The sequence below is a fragment of the Scardinius erythrophthalmus genome (genome assembly GCF_964197995.2).
Source record: "Scardinius erythrophthalmus genome assembly, chromosome: 12".
Lineage (NCBI taxonomy): Eukaryota > Metazoa > Chordata > Actinopteri > Cypriniformes > Leuciscidae > Scardinius > Scardinius erythrophthalmus.
Window position 1 is genome coordinate 4945759 of NC_138232.1, and position 22744 is coordinate 4968502.

Below are 22744 nucleotides of genomic sequence, written 5' to 3' on the forward strand. Positions count from 1 at the left end.
TATATCTGGAAATAATTATCTATTAATCTATATCTATTAATCTAAAATCATTAATTTATATATTAATTATTTTATTTAGACAGAATAGTATAGTGTTTTAATTAAGATCATTTATCAGTTATTAGGCATACTGTAAAAAAATGATTGGCTTATCAGTATTGGACATATATTTAATCTATCCTAATAATCTTTTATTCATCACAGGATCGCTGGTTCTGGCGTTTGCGCAACAACAAAGTTCAGGAAGGATATCCCATGTTGATAGACCAGTTCTGGAAGGGTTTACCTTCTCGCATTGATGCTGCTTATGAGAGATCAGATGGCAAATTTGTCTTCTTCAAAGGTAAGACTTATTATATTAGCTGTCATGACTTTAATTTCGAAGAATATTCAAACAATCATTAACAAAACTAATAAGTGATTATTGCTTGATATAATATGTGCAGCCTCAGGCTAGTTTTAAAAGCTCTGATTGTTTTATAACATCTTTTGTAATAACTGCAAATTATGATACCAAATACATCCTGAAGTCTTAATAAAAAGCTCTGTATTGAAGTACCTGAATATGGCCTAGATAATAAAGTGAAGCCATATGCATTAAACATCTGTTGCTTTGTTTGGATCAGTTTCAGCTCAAATCAACGTATTTTGCTCAGGCTGACTAATTCCTTTGATGTACCTTTTTAATACAAGCATAGGTACACTGAGTTAGATAATGCTGTTAGATTGAGGGTTGATCTCAGGAAAGGTCTGTGTTTATCCATAGTGTTTATCCTCCACTGAGCCTGACAGCCGTAGTGAATCTATTCAGTACTTTATTATTCTTTCTGTTCTCTCGAACGATCTCTCTCTATCTCGCCGTCCTCTCCCCCTCTCTTTCTCATTAAATTAGCCCGGTGCAGTCTTGCTGCGCAACGAGAGGCTGGGTGAGATATTTATAGCCCGAGTCTCCTGTTCTGTGATGTTTCATAAGAAAACAAGCTTGCAGGATGCCTTATGGTTATCTCAGAGAATGCACATCAGTATTAATAGATAAAGGGGCTATTAACTACAGTCCTGCTGGCATTTCAGCATCTGAACTACACACAATACAGTTTACTGAGCTGAAATAATGCCACATTTAAAATAAGCCATTGTCATTTTTTCAGTGCAAATGCTGTACATCTCCTTTTTGTGTAGGTTAGGCTCATTTTAGGCTGCGGGTTATTTGCAAAATTCAGTGCACAACCACAATTAATGTTGCAAGCAAAAAAAAAAAAAAAACAACATGCTTTACAATACGGTCTCATTTGTTAAAATTAATGTAAAATAGTTGGTGGCTGTATTAAAGCACAACCACTTAATACAAATACAACAGCGAACAATCAACCGACATCCAAACTAAGGGTACATTTACACGTCAATGAAGTACTAATAACGGAAATGTTTTTCCTTTGCTTTTTTCACGTACCGTTCACACTAATCTGCGAAAACGACTAAAAACGCTGTATTCCGCAGCCAGGCCACTAGTTGGCGATGTCTCGGATAAAGAAACACTACGCTCCTATAGACTGAGTATGCATGCACATGACATCACCGTTTTCACGAATTCGCATTTTTGTTGTTTACATGAAAACGATAACTTTATCGTTTTCAAAAACTTGAACTTTGACACCTGTTTTTAAAACCTTGCAGTTCCAGTCCCCTCAAACGCCTTTGTCGTGTGAATGAACGGCCAAAATGCATAAAAAAGTTTCCAGTTTTTAGTTAAAAATGGTGTCGTGGTGCATTAACTAATGTTAACAAATACAACTTTTGATTTCAACTCTTTCCCCGCCAGCGTTTTTGATCATTTTCACAAAAGTTTCATGGCACAGAATATTTTGTTATAAGAATATCTGAACATTCAATATATTAAAAGAACAGACCCTCTGCTTTAAAAAAAAGAAAGAAAGAAATATTCTAGCTTAATGCATTTTTTTTTTTTATCAATGTGGGTAATTTTAATTTAAAAAGCCACATTTTGAACAAAAAGCTGAGAAAACTGCATTTTTTATCAAAGACTACATCTGGAAACCTTAGTGTTATCAGTTTAATTAAATAATGATCCAGTGTTGGAGAAGATTTGGATAACTGGACATATATCCAAACATACGGTGTAGATAAGCATTTTTTTGGTGTTATGCAATAACAATTCAATATAGCTAATTTAATTTTGACCTCATCTAACACTGCCTCTTGTTTTGACTCTAGGGGATAAATACTGGGTCTTCAAGGAGGTTACAGCAGAGCCCGGGTACCCTCACAGCCTGGTAGAGTTGGGCAACTGTCTGCCCCGCGATGGCATCGACACAGCCTTACGTTGGGAACCCGTGGGCAAAACGTACTTCTTTAAGGGTGACCAGTACTGGCGTTATAACGAGGAGAAGCGTACAGCTGACCCAGGCTACCCCAAACCCATCAGTGTCTGGAAGGGCATCCCTGATGCACCGCAAGGAGCCTTTGTCAGTCGTGAAGGATGTAAGTCATCAAGGTTCCAATATCCAATCAATATTTAATGTGGCAATCAGCCATGTGGTCAGTGGGCATTTTATCTGACTGCTTCGCTCTGGTTTGAGAATTTAAAGTAGGTTGAGCTTCGGTTTTGAGTGTGTAGTACGGGTCTAATCTGTTGTGCAATGCATTATAATCAGTGAAGCTTGGATTGCTGTCATTGCACTGAAAGCAGATTTAAAAAGCCAATAAATGCACACCTGAAACCGCACGTTCAGTATTAATGCATTGTTGCTTGGAAACCGTAAACATGAATGATATTACTTGGAGGAAGAATAGTGCATTTAACCATTTATTAAGTGTTGGTTTACTTTATCATCATCATCTGTTCCTTCTATTTTGACACCGTGTTCATCTTACGCAGCATGCTTCGGTATTTTAGTTGGTAATAGTAATATATGCGCTGAGGTCTAGTGTTGCGATCATCCTTGTAGAGTAATTGATTAGTGTTGGTTTGGCGCAGTCACTGCAATATTGTGGTGTTGACAGAGAGTGTTTTAGCTCTGACTCATCCTCAGTGGCGATCGAATAGCAGGTCTGGATTGGCACAGGGGCCGGGAGAAAAGGCAGACACAACTTTTGGGTATTAAAATTCAGTCACAATCGATGCATGATTACAAATATAGTAAAATGGCAGCTGTTCATAGCTAGATGCAATATTATATTATGTTATGGTAGAGAGCTAATTTAATGGTGTCAGATGGCTCAGAAGTTTTAATGCAGGGAACATAATATCCAAATGATTGGAAATCATTGGAAGGTACTATGGAAAGAGGGAAAGTGCTTTAATTCTTTAAAAGTGGTACTATAACTGGGCAAGAAACAGTTTATATGCCTTTGATGGCATTCAGTATGTATGCCATTGCCAATATTAATGTATTTGCTCTGAAGATGCTTAAAGATGCTCTTCCCCCCAACCAAACATGGTTGCTCAGTAGCTTGAAAATGCTTAGAAATGAAACACAGTACATATCATGTTATCCACTCGAAATGGACAAAAGAGAGCATTTTATTTAAAAGTTTTAAAAGTTTTATTTATATGCACCAATATATTAATAAACAGTAGTATTTTAATATTTATATTTAAAATGTTTTTTATAAAAAAAATGTAAAATTCCATTTTACATTAATAAACATTTTTATCAATTGTCATATTTCATAATGTTGGATAATGTCGTATTACCAACAAAATAATATTGAATATATACCTAGAATATGAATAAAGTAGAAACATGTAAACAGTCATAACCTAAATTATAGTTTAGCACTGTAGACACTAAAATGGGCGACTTTGGATGATGACCGAGAGTTGCCCAAATGATATTCTCACTTTTGCTGTTTTGGATTGATGTCAGTCTGGTCGAATGGTAAATACTCAAGTGTCATTCACTAGAGTCAAGTATTTCTGCTGTGGCTGCATAGAATTGCAGATTTCTCCTCCTTCTCTCTCTAGAGTATTATCCAGTGAAGGAATGATCATCTTTTCTGTGAGCCATGTCAAAACCTCCGTCTCAACATAGAGCCTAGGGCCAGGACTCAAGATAAAGAAGCCAAGAGGGTTATATGGACTTTTTGGTCTGCCTGTAGCTCATGATTTTTCTGTCACTCAGATTTTGCAAGAGGGATTTGGCATGTTTTGCTCGGCAAGATAGCGAGTTAGAGAGGAAGGATGAGCACTTCATCAATCACACACTCAGGGGTTGCTGTCAAAAGCCTCCTCACTGTATTTACGTGTAGTTTTGGGTCTGTGCCCGTCTGTGAGTGTTTGGGATGCATTTGTTTATGTGGCATTGGCAATCAAACTGAAAGCTCTCTGAGGGATTGTGTAACACTGGAACAACTTTTCGAAATACTGTGTCATTGAGTGTTCACAAGGACAGCTATTTATGTGATCATGAATATGAGCTTTCTGTAAAGGACATGCATCTCTGCCTACATGTAAATATTTGCTCGCATTGAATGGCTTTCTACCATGATTGAGCTGTTCATGTTTACAACTTTAGCTTGACAATTCATGGTTCAAATTATTTTTCTACAATAACTCATTCTAATCGTGAATTTCCAGTCAGTAAACACTACAGAAATTATTACTTAAATGTTCAAATAATTTACTAAATGAATTAACAAACTAACTATAATTAAGCAAACACTCTGGCTCTGTGGCATTTCAAAACATTTCCCACATTGTTTAAGCATCTCCACCAGTAGCATTCACTCAACCAATGACGTGAGTTTGGCGGGCGGGATTATCTGTTTGTTGACCAATAGTAGTTGAGTTCTGGATATGTTCTGATATCTTATTTTTTTGTTTCTCTTTGATTTTTTCCTAGTTTATACCTACTTTTACAAGGGAAAGGATTACTGGAAGTTCGATAACCAGAAGTTAACGGTGGAGCCAGGCTACCCCAAATCAATCGTCAAAGACTGGATGGGCTGCGATCAGTCGGAAGTAGAAAAGAACAAGGACCGTCACCTTCCACACGATGATGTCGACATCATGGTCGCCATTAATGACGTACCCAGCACTGTAAACGCAATCGCTGTGGTCATCCCATGCATCCTCTCACTGTGCATTCTGGTCCTTGTATATACTATCTTCCAGTTCAAGAACAAAAACGTCCAACAGCACGTGACCTACTACAAACACCCCGTGCAGGAGTGGGTATGACGGACCGAGGGGCGCGATGGACCCCAAATGCTTGAGAACATAAGTGAGGGCTACAATGCTGAGGTTTGACCAGTGCCTGTTTTCTGAACAACCTTGTCCCAGAAAGGGAACAAAAGACAAGGCAAGGGAGTTTCCTCTTCCTTCCCATATAAGACAAAACTTTACAACAAATATTGCAATTTTTTAGCATGAGCCCAATGGACAAATCCTCTGGGGATTGACAATGTGAAGTTATGCCCTGGCCTTACGCTAACCAGGTGAAGTCTTGACGGTTGAGGAACCATCACTTCAGCTTTGACCGAAACCATCACTTTCTCTTCTCTGGGAGAGTAAGAAGAACGGCAGATTTGCGAAACGCCAGCAAATCCTTGTTTCGTTCTCAGCATAAACTTGTACATGAATTTCAAGAATTATCAAAGAAATTAATGGAGCAAAACGACAAAAAATGACTTGAAAACCATGTAGGTAGAAAGGCCATAGAAAAGAATACCAAGGAATTCGTGCAGTCTTTTTCATTTATGGGGAGGTTCTCCGCTAGCACTCCTCGAAGACTGCAACATGTTTTTAAGGGAGGTTAGGTGGCATTTTAAAATTAATTAGCTTCATAACATCAATCTGAATGTTTGTTTGCATTTTTACCCCTTTTCTCTGCTGCCTACCCATTTTCACAGAGTAGGATGAACGATTTTTAAGGACTAGGGCAGTCTTAACAACTCCTCCCACTTGCTTCTGTACTCTATTCCTTTTCTTCTTATGCTGTATTTATCAGTCGGCAACAAAAGATCATTTCTTTTTGATCAGACAGCACTTGCATTATGTCTTTATAGAAGAGTAATTTTGTGTCATAACAGGCACAATTTGGTTGTTTAGGATTATGCCTATTTCTTACAATCTCTATATTATATTTTGCTTTTATTAGTAATGTTTCCCACCATCTTGTACCTTGTTACCATTTCACCAAGTGTAATATTTGAAACACTGGTGCCAGGCAGGAACATGAACAATGAACAGATCTGAATATGAAATAGCTTTGTTCCCATTGCCTACAGGAGATGATCTCTCAACGGTTTATCCGTCCTCTTCGAATGAACGTAATATGCTGTATGTCTTGCGTTGAAGTGACTTCAATTTCATGTGTTCGGTGTGGATTGTCTAACACTTAGCTCAAAAATGTCTGTCGGGTGCTTTTATTGGTTCGACTGTGCTATTTAACAGTTAAGTGTGTCTGTACCATATTAACACATCATCTCGTGCTCATCTGCTGTGTGATTGGATAGAATACATTACACATTTGAAGGAGCTGAGATGTAATTGATGTTTTTAGAATTTCAAATGGAACTTTTTTGGATTAACCTGACAAAGCTTCGGGCGTATATATATATTAAAGGTTTGTAGCATCCTAATCACAATATTAAGATGGTAGATTTGGCGAGACTCCCTATAAGGCTTCACTTGGCACATGGTTTATCATTTGATATTGGAGTTTTGCTGATATTTTTGCCTTAACTCATTTAGGTTGCATGTAATGAAATCCTTTTATTTTTCTCTGTGGAAAGAGCATTTTTAGCTACAAAAAGCCACTTTTTGTTAACTCCGCAGAGAATAGTGTACATATTGTATTCACAGTTCAATGGAGCATGGATCTGCAACAGAAACTACCTGGCATCTACTTTTAGGTTTCTAATGTGTCTCCACCAATGGTTTGAGCATCTATACGAGCGTTACCATATTTTTACACTGGGCTGGCTTTATAGGCATGGTGTTTGTAACATTACGTCACTTTTGTAGTTGCCATATATACATCTGCCCAAACGATCGACCACTTGGAGATCATCTAATTTTGTAATACATTTCAACCAACATGAATGTTTTCTGAATAGTCCTGCTGTCTGTTGAAGGCTTTGTGGGTATAAGAAAATTAGTTGTGTCTTCCAAAGTAACATTTCACCCTCTTTTGTGTGGTCTGTAAAGCTTTTGAGCCTTCTTTAAAGGGGAACCATCATGCAACCACTGATTTAAAAGACAAAATAGAGCAAACTGTCAGTGCATAAAGAAAAAACTTGAGAACTATACATGAAATACATGATACCATGGTACTTTTTTGTTAGAAGAATGCTTGGTATAATGATTGATTATGGGATGTTTTAGAACATGGTGGAAAAAAAATATATATTTAGTCTGGTGTTCTGGTCGAATTAGCTCAATGCAGTAGTACTGTGGAGGGGTTACGTGACCCCTTTAAGACATTGTGCCTTGTCTTTAAGTCCGCTATGGCACACTGAACACTGCTCATTTACATTGATTTCCCCCTTATTATTTCAACAGTGGATACATGAATACATCCCTTGATATATTATTCAATGCCTTTACTAAGTGAAAACAATGCATATTTTTGTGGTCCTCCTTCTCGTATATCATTTTTTTTTATCTGTTGTGCGAGCAGCTTGATCGTGGGTAGAGAAGTGGCATGAAACTAGAGCAGATTTTACATGTTTGTGCCCACTTGGGAAAGACGCAATGTTATTGTCTCTCAGATAAGCATTTTTATTAGTCAGCTCTGAATCTAGAGCACCTGTTCGCAACAACAAGCAATGTGGCCGTGAAGTGATCTAATGTTTCGGGTACAGGAAGTACTGGGTGGGAGTATTTTTATTGGAACACACTGTGCATCACCAATTGTCTTCCTCAACTTTCAATCCATCTGATGAGCTGGTGTTGATATAAGAGACAGCAAGACCACTTGCTCTAATAAGCCATGAACTGAATTTGACAATGTGGCACAATAGTGTGTTCCAGTTCCAAACTTAAGAGGCTTTATGTGTTTATTATGTATGACTGACATCTTATATAGCAGTTCAAATGCTTCAAAAGAGTTTTAAAGTATGTTCTTTATCAATATGAGGATGTCTTGAGATGGAAGAAAACTCTTGTGGAAAGGCTGTTTAAGTACTCTGAGTCGATTGGGATCAAAATGTCAAATTCAAAATTATTTATAGAGTAATGGATAAACTCTAGAAGTCTTTACACATGGTCACGTCATGCATCTTGATCATTCATATTGCATTTGCAATCCACAAGTTTTTCCGCAAATCCGACTATGAATCTATTTCTGAAACACAATATTGTTTACTGTACAATCTATTCGCCCGATTTGGCAATTAACATCTGAGTTTTGTGGTTGCTTGTTTGTGTGCAATCCCAAACATCTGTATGCTGTCGTAATTCAAATTGGGACGACTACAGATGTGCCCTGAAGACCCAGATGCATTTTTGCTATGTCGCATCTACTATGCCATTCAAAACATCTCCAGATTATAGGTCTCAAATGCCTTTTAGAAGGCATTAACAAAAATGCATGACGTGACCAAGTGTCTCAGAATAAGGTCTACAGGCATTTTTTATCTTTAAATCTGCACTATTATCACTTAAGGATTGGATTGGGAAACAAAACAGGACATTTCAGTTTACGAACCATGCCATTTCATGAGGAATTGTGAAGCGAACAGAGCACTGCGCAAGCCCATATTATGTGTATATATTAACACAGTGAACATTTAGCAATGTCAGAAGTGAAACGTTTAACAGAACTAAAGTGTATTTATCAAAGGTGGATATCTTTAGAAATGGTTGTCGTACGGTCACGTGAAAGGTTTGTAAAGATAGAGGCTTATCGTATGAAAAAAGCTATTTATTTATCATTAAAGGAGACATAAGGGTATTTTACACATTTTCATTTGAAATAAAGGTGAAGCCATGCCTATAACCACATTAGTTGCACAGAAAAATCAATAAATACAGAACTGTACAGGGAGATACATAAATAGGAATTCTCTGGTAATTTGCCTCTTTTTAATGGGTATGATCGTGGCTTTGGACAACAGTCACTTTAAACCCGAGCTGCTGTTGCCTTTTGTTTTTTATGGTCCTTTTATGAGACTAACAATAGGACAAACATATCAGAGGTAGTCAAGGAACCAACTGTATTTACGCTTTTTAATTACAGAGGCTTAATTTTAATGAAGATTTTATCTGAGATAGCTTTAACATTTTTGTTTTTATTATTCTTTTTCTTGACTGACCATGGGGGAATTTACTGTATATAACTGGTTCTTTTTTCCCTTTGACAAGAATTTAAGAGTGAACATCTCACTCTGTGGTTTAAATAAATTCAGATTCTGTCCTTGGAATTTTGATATTTTCTGATTTACAGGTCAAATGTCGCTGTCTGCTCAGCTTCGCCCGGGTTTTAATGGTCATGTAAATACAAAGATTTACTGAAACTTTTCAGACCTTTTGTATTTTTCTTTCACTCTAACGGTAGCCTATGATTTCACATTGTCATGCATAATGTTGATTATTAATAATGAGAGTGATTGCTTTACTAATATTAGATATGATTTTTAAGTTTTATTTCTTGAATCCTGTTTTTAAATCCTTTGAACAATGAGTCGTTTTTATTTACGGTTTCAGTCTACAGTTTTACACTGTGTATCTAATATCACCATGTTCAAAGAAATGTCAATAAAAGAAAATTACATAAATGTGTTTGGTGCTTTCTGGATGGATGCTTTACAATATATAACGATGAAGTTTATGACATTTGTACATACACATTTCATTAGTGCAAGTTGATATCAACTACATAATACATGCTTTTCATACAATGCAATCAGTACATAAGTGCACAGATGTCGAGAAGAACAGGTTGTGTTTGTAAATACAAACATGAGCCAAAACTTTATCTTTGATGTCTTCAAGCACACTGCATGGCATATTAAAGTCATAAATTGCATCAAACCCATTTAAACAGCATTGCAACCCCATGTCTTCTGTTGTCCCACACTGAATCTGGCACTCATTCATGGACGAAACGATTAATATAGTTGGTCTCTGGTCTTTAGTACCAGTTAGTGCAGGATATCATGAAGCTCATGTCGTCTACCTTTCTGGTGCCTATTCGGCATTGAGGCAGGTCGGTGTCTGGATCCGGATGATCCCGGGGCTCAGGACCAGTATCAGTTTGGATACTGGATAAAGATGTTTCACCTTGGAATGGCAGCTTGCCTGGATTCCTCTGTCGCTGGTCAGCATCTGAACTGGTGCTTTGATCCGACCCCATTTCCTTAAAATAAATTAGACTTAGATTAGCTTACATATTTTGCATTCACAGTTGCAAAAATATATTTAATTGATTGTTATTTAGATAAATTGCAAATACATTGTAGTCAGGATAAACAAGTTCTACAGTATCAATCCAATACTGTACCATGTTATACCATCCTACTGTATAACATATGGTACTCTGTACTTAAAATATTACCATTGTAGATCTAAATAAAAAAAATAGTTGTATAATGGTTTATTTTTCACATATCTTTAATAATTCATAGGCAAATTTTATGATAATCTTCAGCAGCTGCCTCACAGGCAGGATTTGGTGAGGCAGGAACTCAAAAGAGAGACATCATCTCTCTAACTCTAACAGGACAGCAATGTATTGAAGACACTGCAAAAACTGCATACGAAGCAAGCACTTAGGGAGTGTTTGTCACCGTGACTGAGACAAAAACAGATCAATAGTGTGTTAACGAGCCGAGGCACGGCAAAACTTTACCCCACGCAGCCTCCAACCACTGGAATCTAGCGTTTTTTCACAGCGCCGATTAGCTCGCGATGTTTGTTTCCAGGCAGAAAACGCGGGGTGGACGTCGAGGGTCACGGGCGCGCGCTGCTGCAGTGACGTTTCGCAGGTGGTCAGCTAATGGAAGTGTCAACAAAAACGACGTCACACTGAAACTCAATAGTGATTGGCTTACAAATGCACATTGCTAGGAGAGGTGTGTCCTGTTGCTATGCAGGTTTGTAGTGGATGATAAAAACAACATGGCTCGCCATGTCTCAGCCATTTGGAAAACAACTGGTTATAGAGATATAAATGTGCTAATCAAAAAGACATGAGGATATATTTTATTTAATTAATTAATTTATTATAGTGCTGTTAAATTGAATAAGGCATGGCAAAAGTGACTTGTTAAATTCATCAAGTATTTGTAGTATTTGTAAATTCCTTATTTTTATTTTTTGTTAATGAAATTAATTCCTTGTTTTTAAAATATGTATCTTCCTTTTATTTTGATTGTATGTTGAACAATGCTATTATAATTTTTTTTTCATACAAACACTTTCAGTAAAAAATACACTTATCCACAATATACAATACCACAATACACAATACCAGCATATATGTATCAGTACACTAAACATTTACAATTTAAAAAGCAATTCAAATTCATTCATTTTACAAGGTATTTGTGTGATTCAGATTCTTAAATGGCTTTATTCATTTTATTATGATATTTTAATTTGCTTAATTAAATTATTTCTTATATTGCATCGTTATTATTATTTTAATTATTATTTAAAAGTACTCAGTAAAAATAAGACTTCGCAACCTATCAAAATGTAATCAAATCACATTACCCTTATTTTTTATTTTTATTTTTTTTACAGAAATAGTCTGTACCATGGTATGTACAGAGGGATATAAATGGATATAAATGCTGTGTCTAATTCAATACAAAAAGTATTTTTTTATTACGAATATAAATCTTTTGTTGTTCAAGGAATAAGGATCTAACTTAATACACTTGAGAATAAACAAAGGCAGCACAAAGAGTATAGAAGACCAAGAGGCGAAACTCTGTTGTGTTATGGGTAACAGTCTGTAGATGGCGCTGCGGAGGCGCGTCCGCCATTATGGACTGAAAGCTGCTGAAATCGTTAGCGCCAGTCAATGGCAAAATCCATTTTAGTACTGTTAATGTGTGCACTTGCTTGATTGCACATCTTTTTTGTACCTTTCCGCCTGTAATAGGACATTCACAGATTGTTTTTGTTCTTGCCATTGAAATGTTCACTGTGTGCACTTTCACTGAAGATGTTGAAAAAACAAGTTGTTAATATTTTTGTGATATTCTATGTAAAATATTAACTGTCTTTATAAATGTTCATTTATAATTTTATTTATTTATTTATTTATTTTTCCAAATCATATATATGATGTTCACTAATTTGAAAAAACATTTGAAAAAATATCTTATTACTTATATCTAATTACTGTGTGTATGCCTATAGCCTATATTATTTCATGAATTTCGTTAGTCATATAACAAGGAAAATGCATAACAGAACATAAATATTGATAGATTAAAGTTTTGCAGTAATTTTATAATTGTATCTTTGCAAACCGTAAGTGGTAGGCTAATGAAGCCGATTCGGTGGGGGACATACCCTTACGAAAAAGTACTATAGGAATCCTATAGTATTTTGGGACAAAATATTATAGTAATCTTATAGGAATACTATAGTAATTTGGGACATACTACAGAAGTAAGATAAGACTACTATATAAATACTATAGCAGCTTTAAAATATTATAGAGGTATTACAGAACATCACAGTATGTTATGTTCTGTTATGTTCTGTAATACCTCTATAATATCCTAGAGCCGCTATACTATTTCTATAGTAGTCTTATAGTACTTCTATAGTAATATTTTGTCCCAAAATACTATTTTCCTAAGGGTAATTAGGCCATGCATAACCAACACATAGACGTATATTTTCTGTCATTTAACGTCATTTAACGTCGGTCATCCTCATTAATGTATTTTAAATTGTTTTCATATTTAGATATGACGGCCAGAAAAAAATAAGTTATGTTAAGTTTTTGTTATGTTAAGTTTTTCAGTGCCATTGACTCCCATTATTTTTCGGCGTTTTCCTTCAGTTTTCAGTCCATAATGGCGGCCGCGCCGTCACGTCATGGGGGCAACTGTTGCTATGGAGCGTTCTATTGAGTTTCGCCTCTTGGGCTTCTATACTCTTTGGGCAGCAGTGTTTCTCATGACAACATGGGTTTATCGCATCACATTCATAGATCACGTACCGTAACGCGTTGACGTCACGTAACGTCAGCACGACAGGGAAGTGAATTGAACACGTGGTTTTACGGCTTTCCACGCTTCTCCACAGTGACAATCGGTAAATATAAGATTACCGTCGCAATTGTCTTGCGTTTTATTGCAAAGTCATTACATTTAGCATGTAATATGTATTGTTAACCTGTGTTGGCATTTGAGGTCACATAATTGGTAGCGTGTAATGCCTGGAGAAGTTGAAATAACTAAATTTAGCCGACTGCTAACTACCTCGACTAGTAACTGTTGGCTTACTGTTTTAATTAAAGTTACGTACGTGTTTAACCCGCATGTTTAGCTGAAAATTACTTTATTTAATATTGGTGCCCCAGATACCCTTATTTAATATTGGTGCCAGGCTTAAGGTACGATAAAAAAATCTTTTTAAATAAAGAAAAAAGTGTAACCCCTTGTTGAGCCTAAAATAGCCTTTCGCTTTAAGTTTTTAGTAATATGATTGTTTTTCATTATAATAATTTTCTGTTGAAATATGTTTGTTTCTATTCTGGATCAAAAACTCGTTGTAGAAAAAGTACAATGAGATCAAGAAATCCAAATAAACAACAGGCATGTATAGAACTTCCCAATGTCAACTTGCCATACGATCTTACGTAAATGTGTGTATGTGTGTGTGTGTCACTGTCAACTAATTTATATATTACTGTATATATCCAGACCATGTTACAAATGTTTGTTTCATACTCATGTTTTTTTTAATTTTCAGCAATATTTAGGATATTATTATTATTATTATTGTCTTAATATAAATGTTTCTCTTCAGTTTCAGACAGCTTTTACCAGTCCCATAGCAGAAAAATGGCAGTTCGTGCGGCATTTGAAAAGAATAATGAGATTGGATGCTTCGCCAAGCTCACAAACACATATTGCTTGGTAGCGATTGGCGGTTCAGAAAACTTTTACAGGTAAGTCATAAATTATATTACTGATGATCTCAACGTGGCCAAATATCTACCCTTACTATATACAGTATTGGGGGGGGGGGGGGTAATTATCTACCCTTACTATATACAGTATTGGGGGGGAGGGGGAGGGGGAGGGGGGGGGGGGGGTAATTAAGAGACCACTGCAAAATTTTCTGGTTTTAAAGGGTTAGTTTAACCAAATATGTTTATTCTGTCAGTAATTACTCACCCTCATGTTGTTCACCACCACAACAAACAACTCTATGATATATTAATTCTAATTTTAATTGAAAACAACCCTAACACTATATATATATATATATTTGGATGCTGCATTAAACAAATTCTTAAAGGGAAAACAAATGTAAATAATAGATCAACTACACAGCTGATTCCAAGTGATCAAGGGCTTAGGACGTTCCAGTTCAGCCCATTGCAGTTTCCGCCAGTAGTGGGCACTCGCAATGACGTACATCCGAGTGAACGAGACGGAGGGAAGTTAGCAAGTGAAGGGCATGACGATTTTGGACTGGAACGCAGCAGTGGTGTTTAAAATGGTTCTAAAGTGTGCATTTCCTGGATGTCTGAATCGTGAGAAACCAACGAGAAAACGTAAAAGTGCCTTACCAATGCCGCAAAATGAATGGCTTACCTTTCACACTTTCCCATCAAATGATCATGAGCGTCATCTTCTCGGTTCTCGCGCATGCTCTCGTGAACTCACTCAGAGGCCCACACGGACGAAAATTAATAGTTGAATAAAGTCGTTTTTTTTAGGTTGAGCCACTGTAGTCACTTGGACTATTTTAACAATGTCTTTACTAACTTTTCTGGACCGGCAGAATGAAATTGCTGAGGGAGGTGATTGACTCGGGGATGCTAGTTTCTCAAGAGAGAGTTCAAATGTTAATTTCGAGAAAGGTCCTTTGTCTTCTCGGGGAGTGGTCGTTCCTCAACCAGACTGCCCGGCATTTTCTAATTTCTCAATTCTTAATGACATCTTTTTTTTTGTTATTTTGGCCAGTTGTCATTTTCTGCCAATAAATGCTCTAAATGACTGCTTGTTGCTTGACATTTGGAAGAAATGCTGTTAATAATTTCTAGAATAAAACTAAATTGTTCATTTGATTCAGAGAAACCTCTAATTTTGCAATGGTCTTTCCAGAGATATGCCGTCATAGAGTCGCTTCAGAGTCCTTCATCACTTATTTTCCCAAACGCTTTTGGTTTTTCCCCACAGTGTCTTTGAAGGTGAACTGTCAGAAACGATACCTGTCGTTCATGCTTCTATAGCGGGATGTCGAATCATTGGCAGAATGTGTGTGGGTAAGAGCATTTATCTAGTCCAATTTATTTTATGTTTGGATACATTTATGCAGGATTAACACCATTTATTTGTTATGTTGATTAAAATACAAGAACGCGCGTGTCCGTTAATAATGTCGCCTTTCTAAAATTCAATCTAGGTCAGATTAGGTATTTTTTCTGTCCTCATACTTGATGTATAATAAATGTTGTGTGTGTCTGTCTGGGGATGCTCTTCCACAGGAAACCGTCACGGTCTCTTGGTGCCCAACAACACGACAGATCAAGAGTTACAGCACATTAGGAACTGCCTGCCAGATTCCGTGCGGATTCAGAGAGTAGAAGAGCGTCTTTCTGCGCTGGGGAACGTCATCGCTTGTAATGACTATGTTGCTCTTGTTCATCCTGACCTAGACAGAGTAAGAACATCCCTAATGGAAGACTGCATGAAATCAGAGCTTTCTCCAAACCCTAAATGGTCTTTATGGGTCTAAATTAGGGCTGCACGATATTTAAGAAAAATGTGATAACTCATTAAATAATGCGCTAGTCGATATGCGATACGATAATGCTCAAAGTGTGTGAAATAAACTTCAATTATCTTTAAAATATTTTTAAAATTATATAAATTACATGCGTTTTTCACATTCTTTTTGTGACATGAAAACATCCCTACAACTTTTGAAAGTGAACAGCAGTGTTTTACTGTAGCATAAGAAGTGTTATTTTAACATCAGTGTAAACCACAGGGTTTAGGGTTTCAGGAAGGCCTACATTAGGTTTATTTAACAACAGAAACTGAATAATCAAATATAAACATAAAACACTGCTTGGTTTTCATTGTGTGAATTAAATGTGTATATATACTGATTCTTCTTAAAGCTACAAAAGTTATTCAGCCAAGAGCAGTGAGTGATTTTCTCTTCGTCTTTTGTTCATGACCCCAGTTATTGCAAGCCGCTACGTTATGCATATCGCGATATATATATATGGGTCATTGACGAATAAGGTTTTTAAAAGTGTAAAAAAATAGAATGGAGATATAACTATATTTGAAACCATTTTTTTAGTTTACCTAGGTGTTAACAATACGATTTTGTGGTTTGTACTATCAATTAACACTGTTTTTTGTCATTTTTTACAAGATGGAAAAAATGTCACCAAAAACTCATTCGGTTTAACCACTGATTTGAAAGTTAAAAACTGATTTGACATTGATGTTGAGATAGTATTTAGTGTGTACCACAGAAGAAATATTTAAAGAAATTATCACTGATCTCATAAATGTAATCATTTATTGGACTACTCTAAACACTCCAACATATTCAAGTAAAACATTGCATAGGGAAAGGAGAAAAGGGGAAATGTAAAAAAAAAAAGAGCCTTATCTGCTTTATATTTGTATTATTGTAGTTCCTTTAGTTATTAAAAACAATATTATTCCATTTAAATATTTACTATATTTAGGTTTAAAATACCTTTATATGTAGTAAAATATAATTAAAACCTTTTGGATTCAGTAAAAGAGATCAAGTTGTACTACCTTACATACTTTGGATGTTATATATTTGTTTTTTTATTATTATTAAGGTCTTTGGACAAAGAAGATGACCCATCACGTCATTGACCCATACATTTGCGATATTTCGATAATTTCAATATATTGTGCAGCCCTAGTCTAAATGATTTCTCAACACTTTATATTTCTCTAAAAAGCCTGTAAAATGAAGCTCCATGAAGAAATCAGACCGTTTTGGTTTGCGCCACAAAGTTGGTGTTTTTTTGTATTAAGTTTTGGGCATTATTGTCCTCAGGAAACAGAAGAGATTCTTGCAGACACTCTAAAGGTGGAAGTGTTCCGGCAGACGATTGCAGAGCAGGTGCTTGTGGGTAGTTACTGCACCTTCAGTAACCAGGGAGGCCTCGTCCACCCCAAAACCTCCATAGAAGATCAAGATGAACTCTCGTCACTCCTGCAAGTGCCTTTAGTGGTGAGTGACTGTTCTGTCACATCTGAGAATCATACTGACTTGATGAAATTCTTCTGCACTGTTGTTATATATTATACTTTTGTATATTATACAAAAGCATGGGGTCGGTAAGAGTTTTTAAATATTTGTATTTAGCAAAGATGCATTAAATTGATCAAAAGTGACGGCATTTATGATTTCTATTTCAAATAAAGGCTGTTTTTTTTTTACTTTTCATTCACACAGAATCAAGGTTTTCACAAATATATTAATCAGCACAACTGTTTTCAACATTAATAATAATAAGAAATGTTTCTTCAGCTCCAAATCAGCATATTAGAATGATCTCTGAAGGATCAAGTTACTGAAAACTGGAGAAATGATGCTGAAAATTCAAACTAATTTTGAAATATATCAAAATAGAAAAGTTAAACTTGCAATGTTTTGCTGTATTTCTCATTAAATAAATGCAGCCTGGGTGAGCATGTTTCAAAAACATTAAAAAAGTTTTACCGACCCCAAACTTTTGAACAGAAGAGTAATCAATGGCGTTTGCCAAGACGAGCATTGGTATTATTTCCTATGCTTAGCTTTTGTATATCAGTATTTATCTATAAATGTATTTGAAATTACTTGAATAATTTTTGTAGACTACTAGGGACACAAGTATTCACTATATCATCAGACCCTAGACTGCAGTAGCTGTTGTATTTTGGTGGAAACCCTCTTGGCTGTATGCAAGAGTTCTGCTGGCTAATTGATAAACGTGTTGTTGTTTCCTCTCTCAAGGCTGGAACGGTCAATCGTGGTAGTGAGGTGATCGCTGCTGGTATGGTGGTGAACGACTGGTGTGCTTTCTGTGGACTGGACACCACGAGCACTGAGCTGTCCGTCATCGAGAGCGTCTTCAGATTGAGTGAAACACAGCCCAGCGCCATCGCAACTACTATGAGAGACTCGCTCATCGACAGGTATGTGATGACACCTTCACATGAGGCTTCTCAGTCCATAGGGAAGTACATATGGGATAAAATACTTATAAAATGAGCTGATTTTATGCAAAAGACTAATATCTCAAAGTTTGATCTTGTTTCAAGGCAGACTAAACCTCATTATTCCTTTTTTTTTTTTCAGTCTCACATAAAACGGTTTTGGATATTTGCGGGAAGATGCCTGAGTGGACCTGGAAGTCGATATAAGATGGTTTGAAGGCTGATTATGTCTCCCTTCAGGGAGAAGCGCACTCTTGGCTTCATACCATGAGGAAACATGTTGTCATTGTAATATTCATGTATGAATTGCCTGTCGCACTCTTTTTGTAAAATGCCAAAACAAAAAATACCTTGTTAGATGGCTGCTTTTATCTGAATTAGTCACTTCAAATAAAAGACCACATTCTTTAAATGGTGACAAATGTAGAACTTGTTTCCTTGCACAATTGCAGCATCAATAAAGCTGTGCATGATCAACACTGACTGGTTTATTAAATAAAAACCTCCACAGTAGGTCTTATTAGTGATTACGTATTAATGCTTATGCAGTCTGACACCAATAAAAGGCTTTTGACAACATCCTGATGCAATAACTGTTTTATTGAGAGCTGTGAAAGTGAGACGATACGTTCGGAAATGTGCCAGTATTAATAGTGCAGTTCAGCTGAACGTGGTCATCTTTAACGCGGCTTGATTCTTTGGTATTTTCTGATTTACATTTTGACACATTAAAGCATGTTTAATGTAGAATATGAAAATTGCAGTGATAAAAGTAACAAACATAGTGACACCAAACTAATGGAATGCAGCAAAATATAAAACAAAAAAAAACAGTAAATGGAAAAAAATGTTGACCACTGTTCAAAAGTTTGGAGAAAAAAAAGCCCATAATAAGGCATTTACTTTTGGTCTAGATCTGTGTACATGGTTCCCATCCAATGAATTTCCATGTCTTTTACAGTTGCTCACTGTTACCGTAGCCAGCCATTCATGGTTAAATTTTATTAAAATCATTTTGTAGAAATATGCTGGATAGGAGTTCCATTTGTAACGCCAATCATTGGACTGGTTGCATAAGACTTTCTGAAACTCAGAACCAGAAATTTAAACTCCGTATCGAAATGTCCATGACGTTAACATTTTATGTTCCATAACATTTGCAGGCTTGGAAGGTCATTTAAATGTAAAGGTTTTTCATATCCGTGGGAACCCCATGTACAGACCGGCAGTTTTTGCCAACATAAATGACCGAAAAATGACCAGAAAATAACACTTTTAAGTCTAAAATCTAACAAAATGTAACAAGCTTCAATAACATATTTTGAGTAAAAAAAGTTTATGGATATTGGGCATCACAATGGACTGCAGAAGCTACACAAGCCACATCGATGTGTAAACGAAACTATAGTGGGAGATCTGCAATAATAACACCATAAAAGTCATCTTAAATATTTCTAAGGTGATGTGTAGACGTTCTTACAGGCTGTCTAAATAAAACCACTTTGCACAAAGTTCTGTCAATTATATGTTAAAATGACACCATTTTAAAACATCCCTTTACTTCTAAATGTAAACGCAAAAGTAATGTCCTGCAACCTGTGCAGGAATACGAGACCCTTTCCTGACAACATTCAGTTCTCTGATACTGACATACAGTTATCACCGATTTATGGATAAGTTCTGATATAATACTCTTAACCTTGATTTGTCAATGCAACAATATGTTCAAAGCACAAGGATCATTCATATTCTTCATATCAGTTAGTCACTCGGAAATCATCTGTTGATAGGAAATGTGTGGTTGGTGAAGTTATGAAGAAAGAAGGCAGGGAAGCGTTGGCAGCGATGTTGACCTGATGAGCTTCAGGAAGAGGTTTAAGATTGGCTGTTCAGTTAGTTCTGCTCTTCTTTCAGATCAAACCTGACAGAGGAAGATGATAAAAACTGATTAAAAGAACAGTTAATCTAAAAATAAGCATTTCACTATTGAAGAAGTTAAACAAAGGTGTCAGAACTAAATAAATCAAACGTATAAACAATATAATTCCATGAGGAATTGTTGCTTAGTAAAAATATTAGTATGTTTGTGCATTATTAGTCCCAAAACTCACCATTCTGTGACTCCGGAGAGAAAGTCAACGTGTGCCAGGTCTATCTGCAACTACAAGAATAAATCAAAAACACATTAAACACTAAAATATATATTATTAAATCAATTATTACAAGCGTATTTATACACATTTATAAAAATATATACAGTTTAACATTTAATTTAATAAATATTTAAATGACATTTATTTCAATATTTATTTAATATATTTTTTTATTAATTTATATCAATTAAATTATGTATTTGTTAGTGGCACAAAGTCATAAGACACGTTGAAAAACAAGAATAAATCAACAATACACTAAACACTAAACTTTTTTTATTACATTAAATAAAATATGATTTTTATCATTACTAAATCAATTGTGAATAAATGTATACAAATATATCAAATTAAATCAAATATATAATATTATTGTACACACATTTCAATATTATCAAATCAAAATATTTTATTTTATTTTATATCTTTTTAAATACATTTATATAAATGAAATAAATTATATGAAATTCAATTTTGCACAGTCATATGACACATTGAGAAACATTTTTTGTCTTGTTTTCCAGTGAAAATATCAAAACAAATACATATCAAAATTTAAAAAAATAAAAATTTTGTTAAGATTTATTAATAAATAAAAAAATACTACAAAAAATATGTGTTTTCCTAAAGTCTTTTCTAACCCAATTTCGTGCACATTTATTTTGTTAGGATGTTTACAAATTTTAAACAGACAATGAGACAAAAATACTGTGTATGAAAATGATTCCTGTGCAGCCGAAGTGAGCCGATGCGGACTGACCTGGCCGATCACATCTTTGTCTCGATTCATGAATGACGAGGATGCGTTTTTCACACAAACGCTGAGCTCTCGTCTCTTCGCCTCCTCTGCACTCATATCAAACTCAAACCTACAGAACAACATTCCAGATGATGACATACACTGGGTCAAGGACTCCTAAAACACTTCAAACCACTTCACATCTAAGCTAGAACATGCAAACACATTTGAGAACATAAAACCAAAACACTTACACAACAGAATGCTTTAAAGATTAATCAGACACACCATCCTTATAGTATTCTAATGTATGGAGCTAAAGAATTATCATATTTATACACCATGGTATTTAAATGGTAAAAATCAAGCTATTACCATGGTACATAGTTTGAAGAACAGATTACAATTCACTTAAATGTCGTTCTCTCTTACTCATGAACGAAAAAGACACACACACACACACACTCGTCTCCAAACCTTTCATTGAACTCTGGGTTGAGGCTTTTCTTCTTCACACTCGTCTTTCTTTTCGTGGCCTTGCTTTTATCCGGCAGCAGAATGAGGGAGACGTAGGTGTCTAAACTGTCCTTAGATGATGTAACCAGACCCCTGAAAACACACAAACACAGAGCGTCCTCACTTTACCTCAAACTTTAAACTTACACAGGCAACTTATAAAACTTGAAAAAACATTTCTTGGTTGCTCACAGAGGTATATAATCATGCCAACACTATACACCCTACAATATAAGCACGAATACAATCCACAAGTAACCAGACCTGCACGCATGGATGGTCACTGTCAGCTGTTTCTGGAAGGACAGTGAGATTTTGATCTGTCCAGTGGTGGCCGTCTGCTTATTACTCAAAACTGGACCTGAACCCATGGCTACTAAGGCCGCCATTTTTGAATCCAAAATCTGGATAAAACAGAACATGTGGGTTTATAGTTTGAGCTATTGTCTTCATGTATACTTTTATTTCTTAACTCCCTGAGAAGTTCTTACAAAAAAAAATATTTTGCAAATAACATTGAAGATAATAACGTTGTCTAACCTTCAGCTGTGCCCTGAGGAGAACCTGGCTCTGTGGTAAAGCTCCATCCAGATCGAGCCATTGGTCCATCAGTAGATCTGGTTTTGAAAGCAGCTCTCTGATTGGTAGAATCAACGAGCCCATGGGTTGATCAAAGGCACTTGAGAACTGCACAAAATGACAATAAATGAAAAGTGAGTATGAAATCATCATAATTTATGGCCTGAAACAAAAGGCAAACACCGTTCTAGATAAAAGCGCTATCCACTTCGTAATGCAACACAACTGATTGTTGCATTCTCATTGTTGCCACGAGGGGCGCTAGAGCGGCATTAACAAAAACTATCTTCTTTGTCATGTCAACTTCTGTCACGCTGAGCAAGTTAGTTATTCATAATAAGTGAAATTTTTGATGTATTTTTAGCGTGTTCTTATTTTTTGTGGAATA

At 35.8% G+C, this 22744-nt stretch overlaps 3 protein-coding genes across 6 annotated transcripts in view; 2 read left to right on the forward strand and 1 right to left on the reverse strand.

Moving 5' to 3' along the window:
• Window positions 1–5200, forward strand: part of mmp24 (matrix metallopeptidase 24) — a gene marked incomplete at both ends in the record, with an annotated part of 29931 nt that extends 24731 nt beyond the window's left edge. The window contains 3 exons of the mRNA XM_081380392.1: window positions 205–343; window positions 2233–2499; window positions 4863–5200. Coding sequence (XP_081236518.1) covers window positions 205–343; window positions 2233–2499; window positions 4863–5200 — 744 coding nt within the window. The remainder of the gene's footprint in view (window positions 1–204; window positions 344–2232; window positions 2500–4862) is intronic.
• Window positions 5201–13019: 7819 nt separating this feature from the next.
• On the forward strand, window positions 13020–18948 carry eif6 (eukaryotic translation initiation factor 6). 4 transcript variants are annotated; one of them, XM_081381755.1, is made up of 8 exons: window positions 13179–13243; window positions 13707–13746; window positions 13961–14102; window positions 15343–15428; window positions 15651–15826; window positions 17222–17398; window positions 18167–18348; window positions 18512–18948. In XM_081381755.1, the coding sequence occupies exons 3-8, from the start codon at window positions 13996–13998 to the stop codon at window positions 18519–18521; spliced, it is 738 nt and encodes a 245-aa protein (XP_081237881.1). In that variant the 5' UTR covers window positions 13179–13243; window positions 13707–13746; window positions 13961–13995; the 3' UTR covers window positions 18522–18948. The 4 variants fall into 4 exon arrangements, with proteins under 4 accessions (XP_081237878.1, XP_081237881.1, XP_081237880.1 ...); XM_081381753.1 differs by having other exon boundaries at window positions 13231–13544; XM_081381752.1 differs by lacking the exon at window positions 13707–13746 and having other exon boundaries at window positions 13020–13243.
• Window positions 18949–18950: 2 nt separating this feature from the next.
• The window catches only part of esyt1b (extended synaptotagmin-like protein 1b), a 37349-nt gene continuing 33555 nt past the window's right edge, over window positions 18951–22744 (reverse strand). Inside the window, exons 48-53 of the mRNA XM_081381751.1 lie at window positions 22318–22464; window positions 22042–22181; window positions 21739–21870; window positions 21283–21391; window positions 20481–20530; window positions 18951–20290 (exon numbers count right to left, since the gene is read on the reverse strand). Coding sequence (XP_081237877.1) covers window positions 20263–20290; window positions 20481–20530; window positions 21283–21391; window positions 21739–21870; window positions 22042–22181; window positions 22318–22464 — 606 coding nt within the window. The 3' untranslated portion in view covers window positions 18951–20262. The remainder of the gene's footprint in view (window positions 20291–20480; window positions 20531–21282; window positions 21392–21738; window positions 21871–22041; window positions 22182–22317; window positions 22465–22744) is intronic.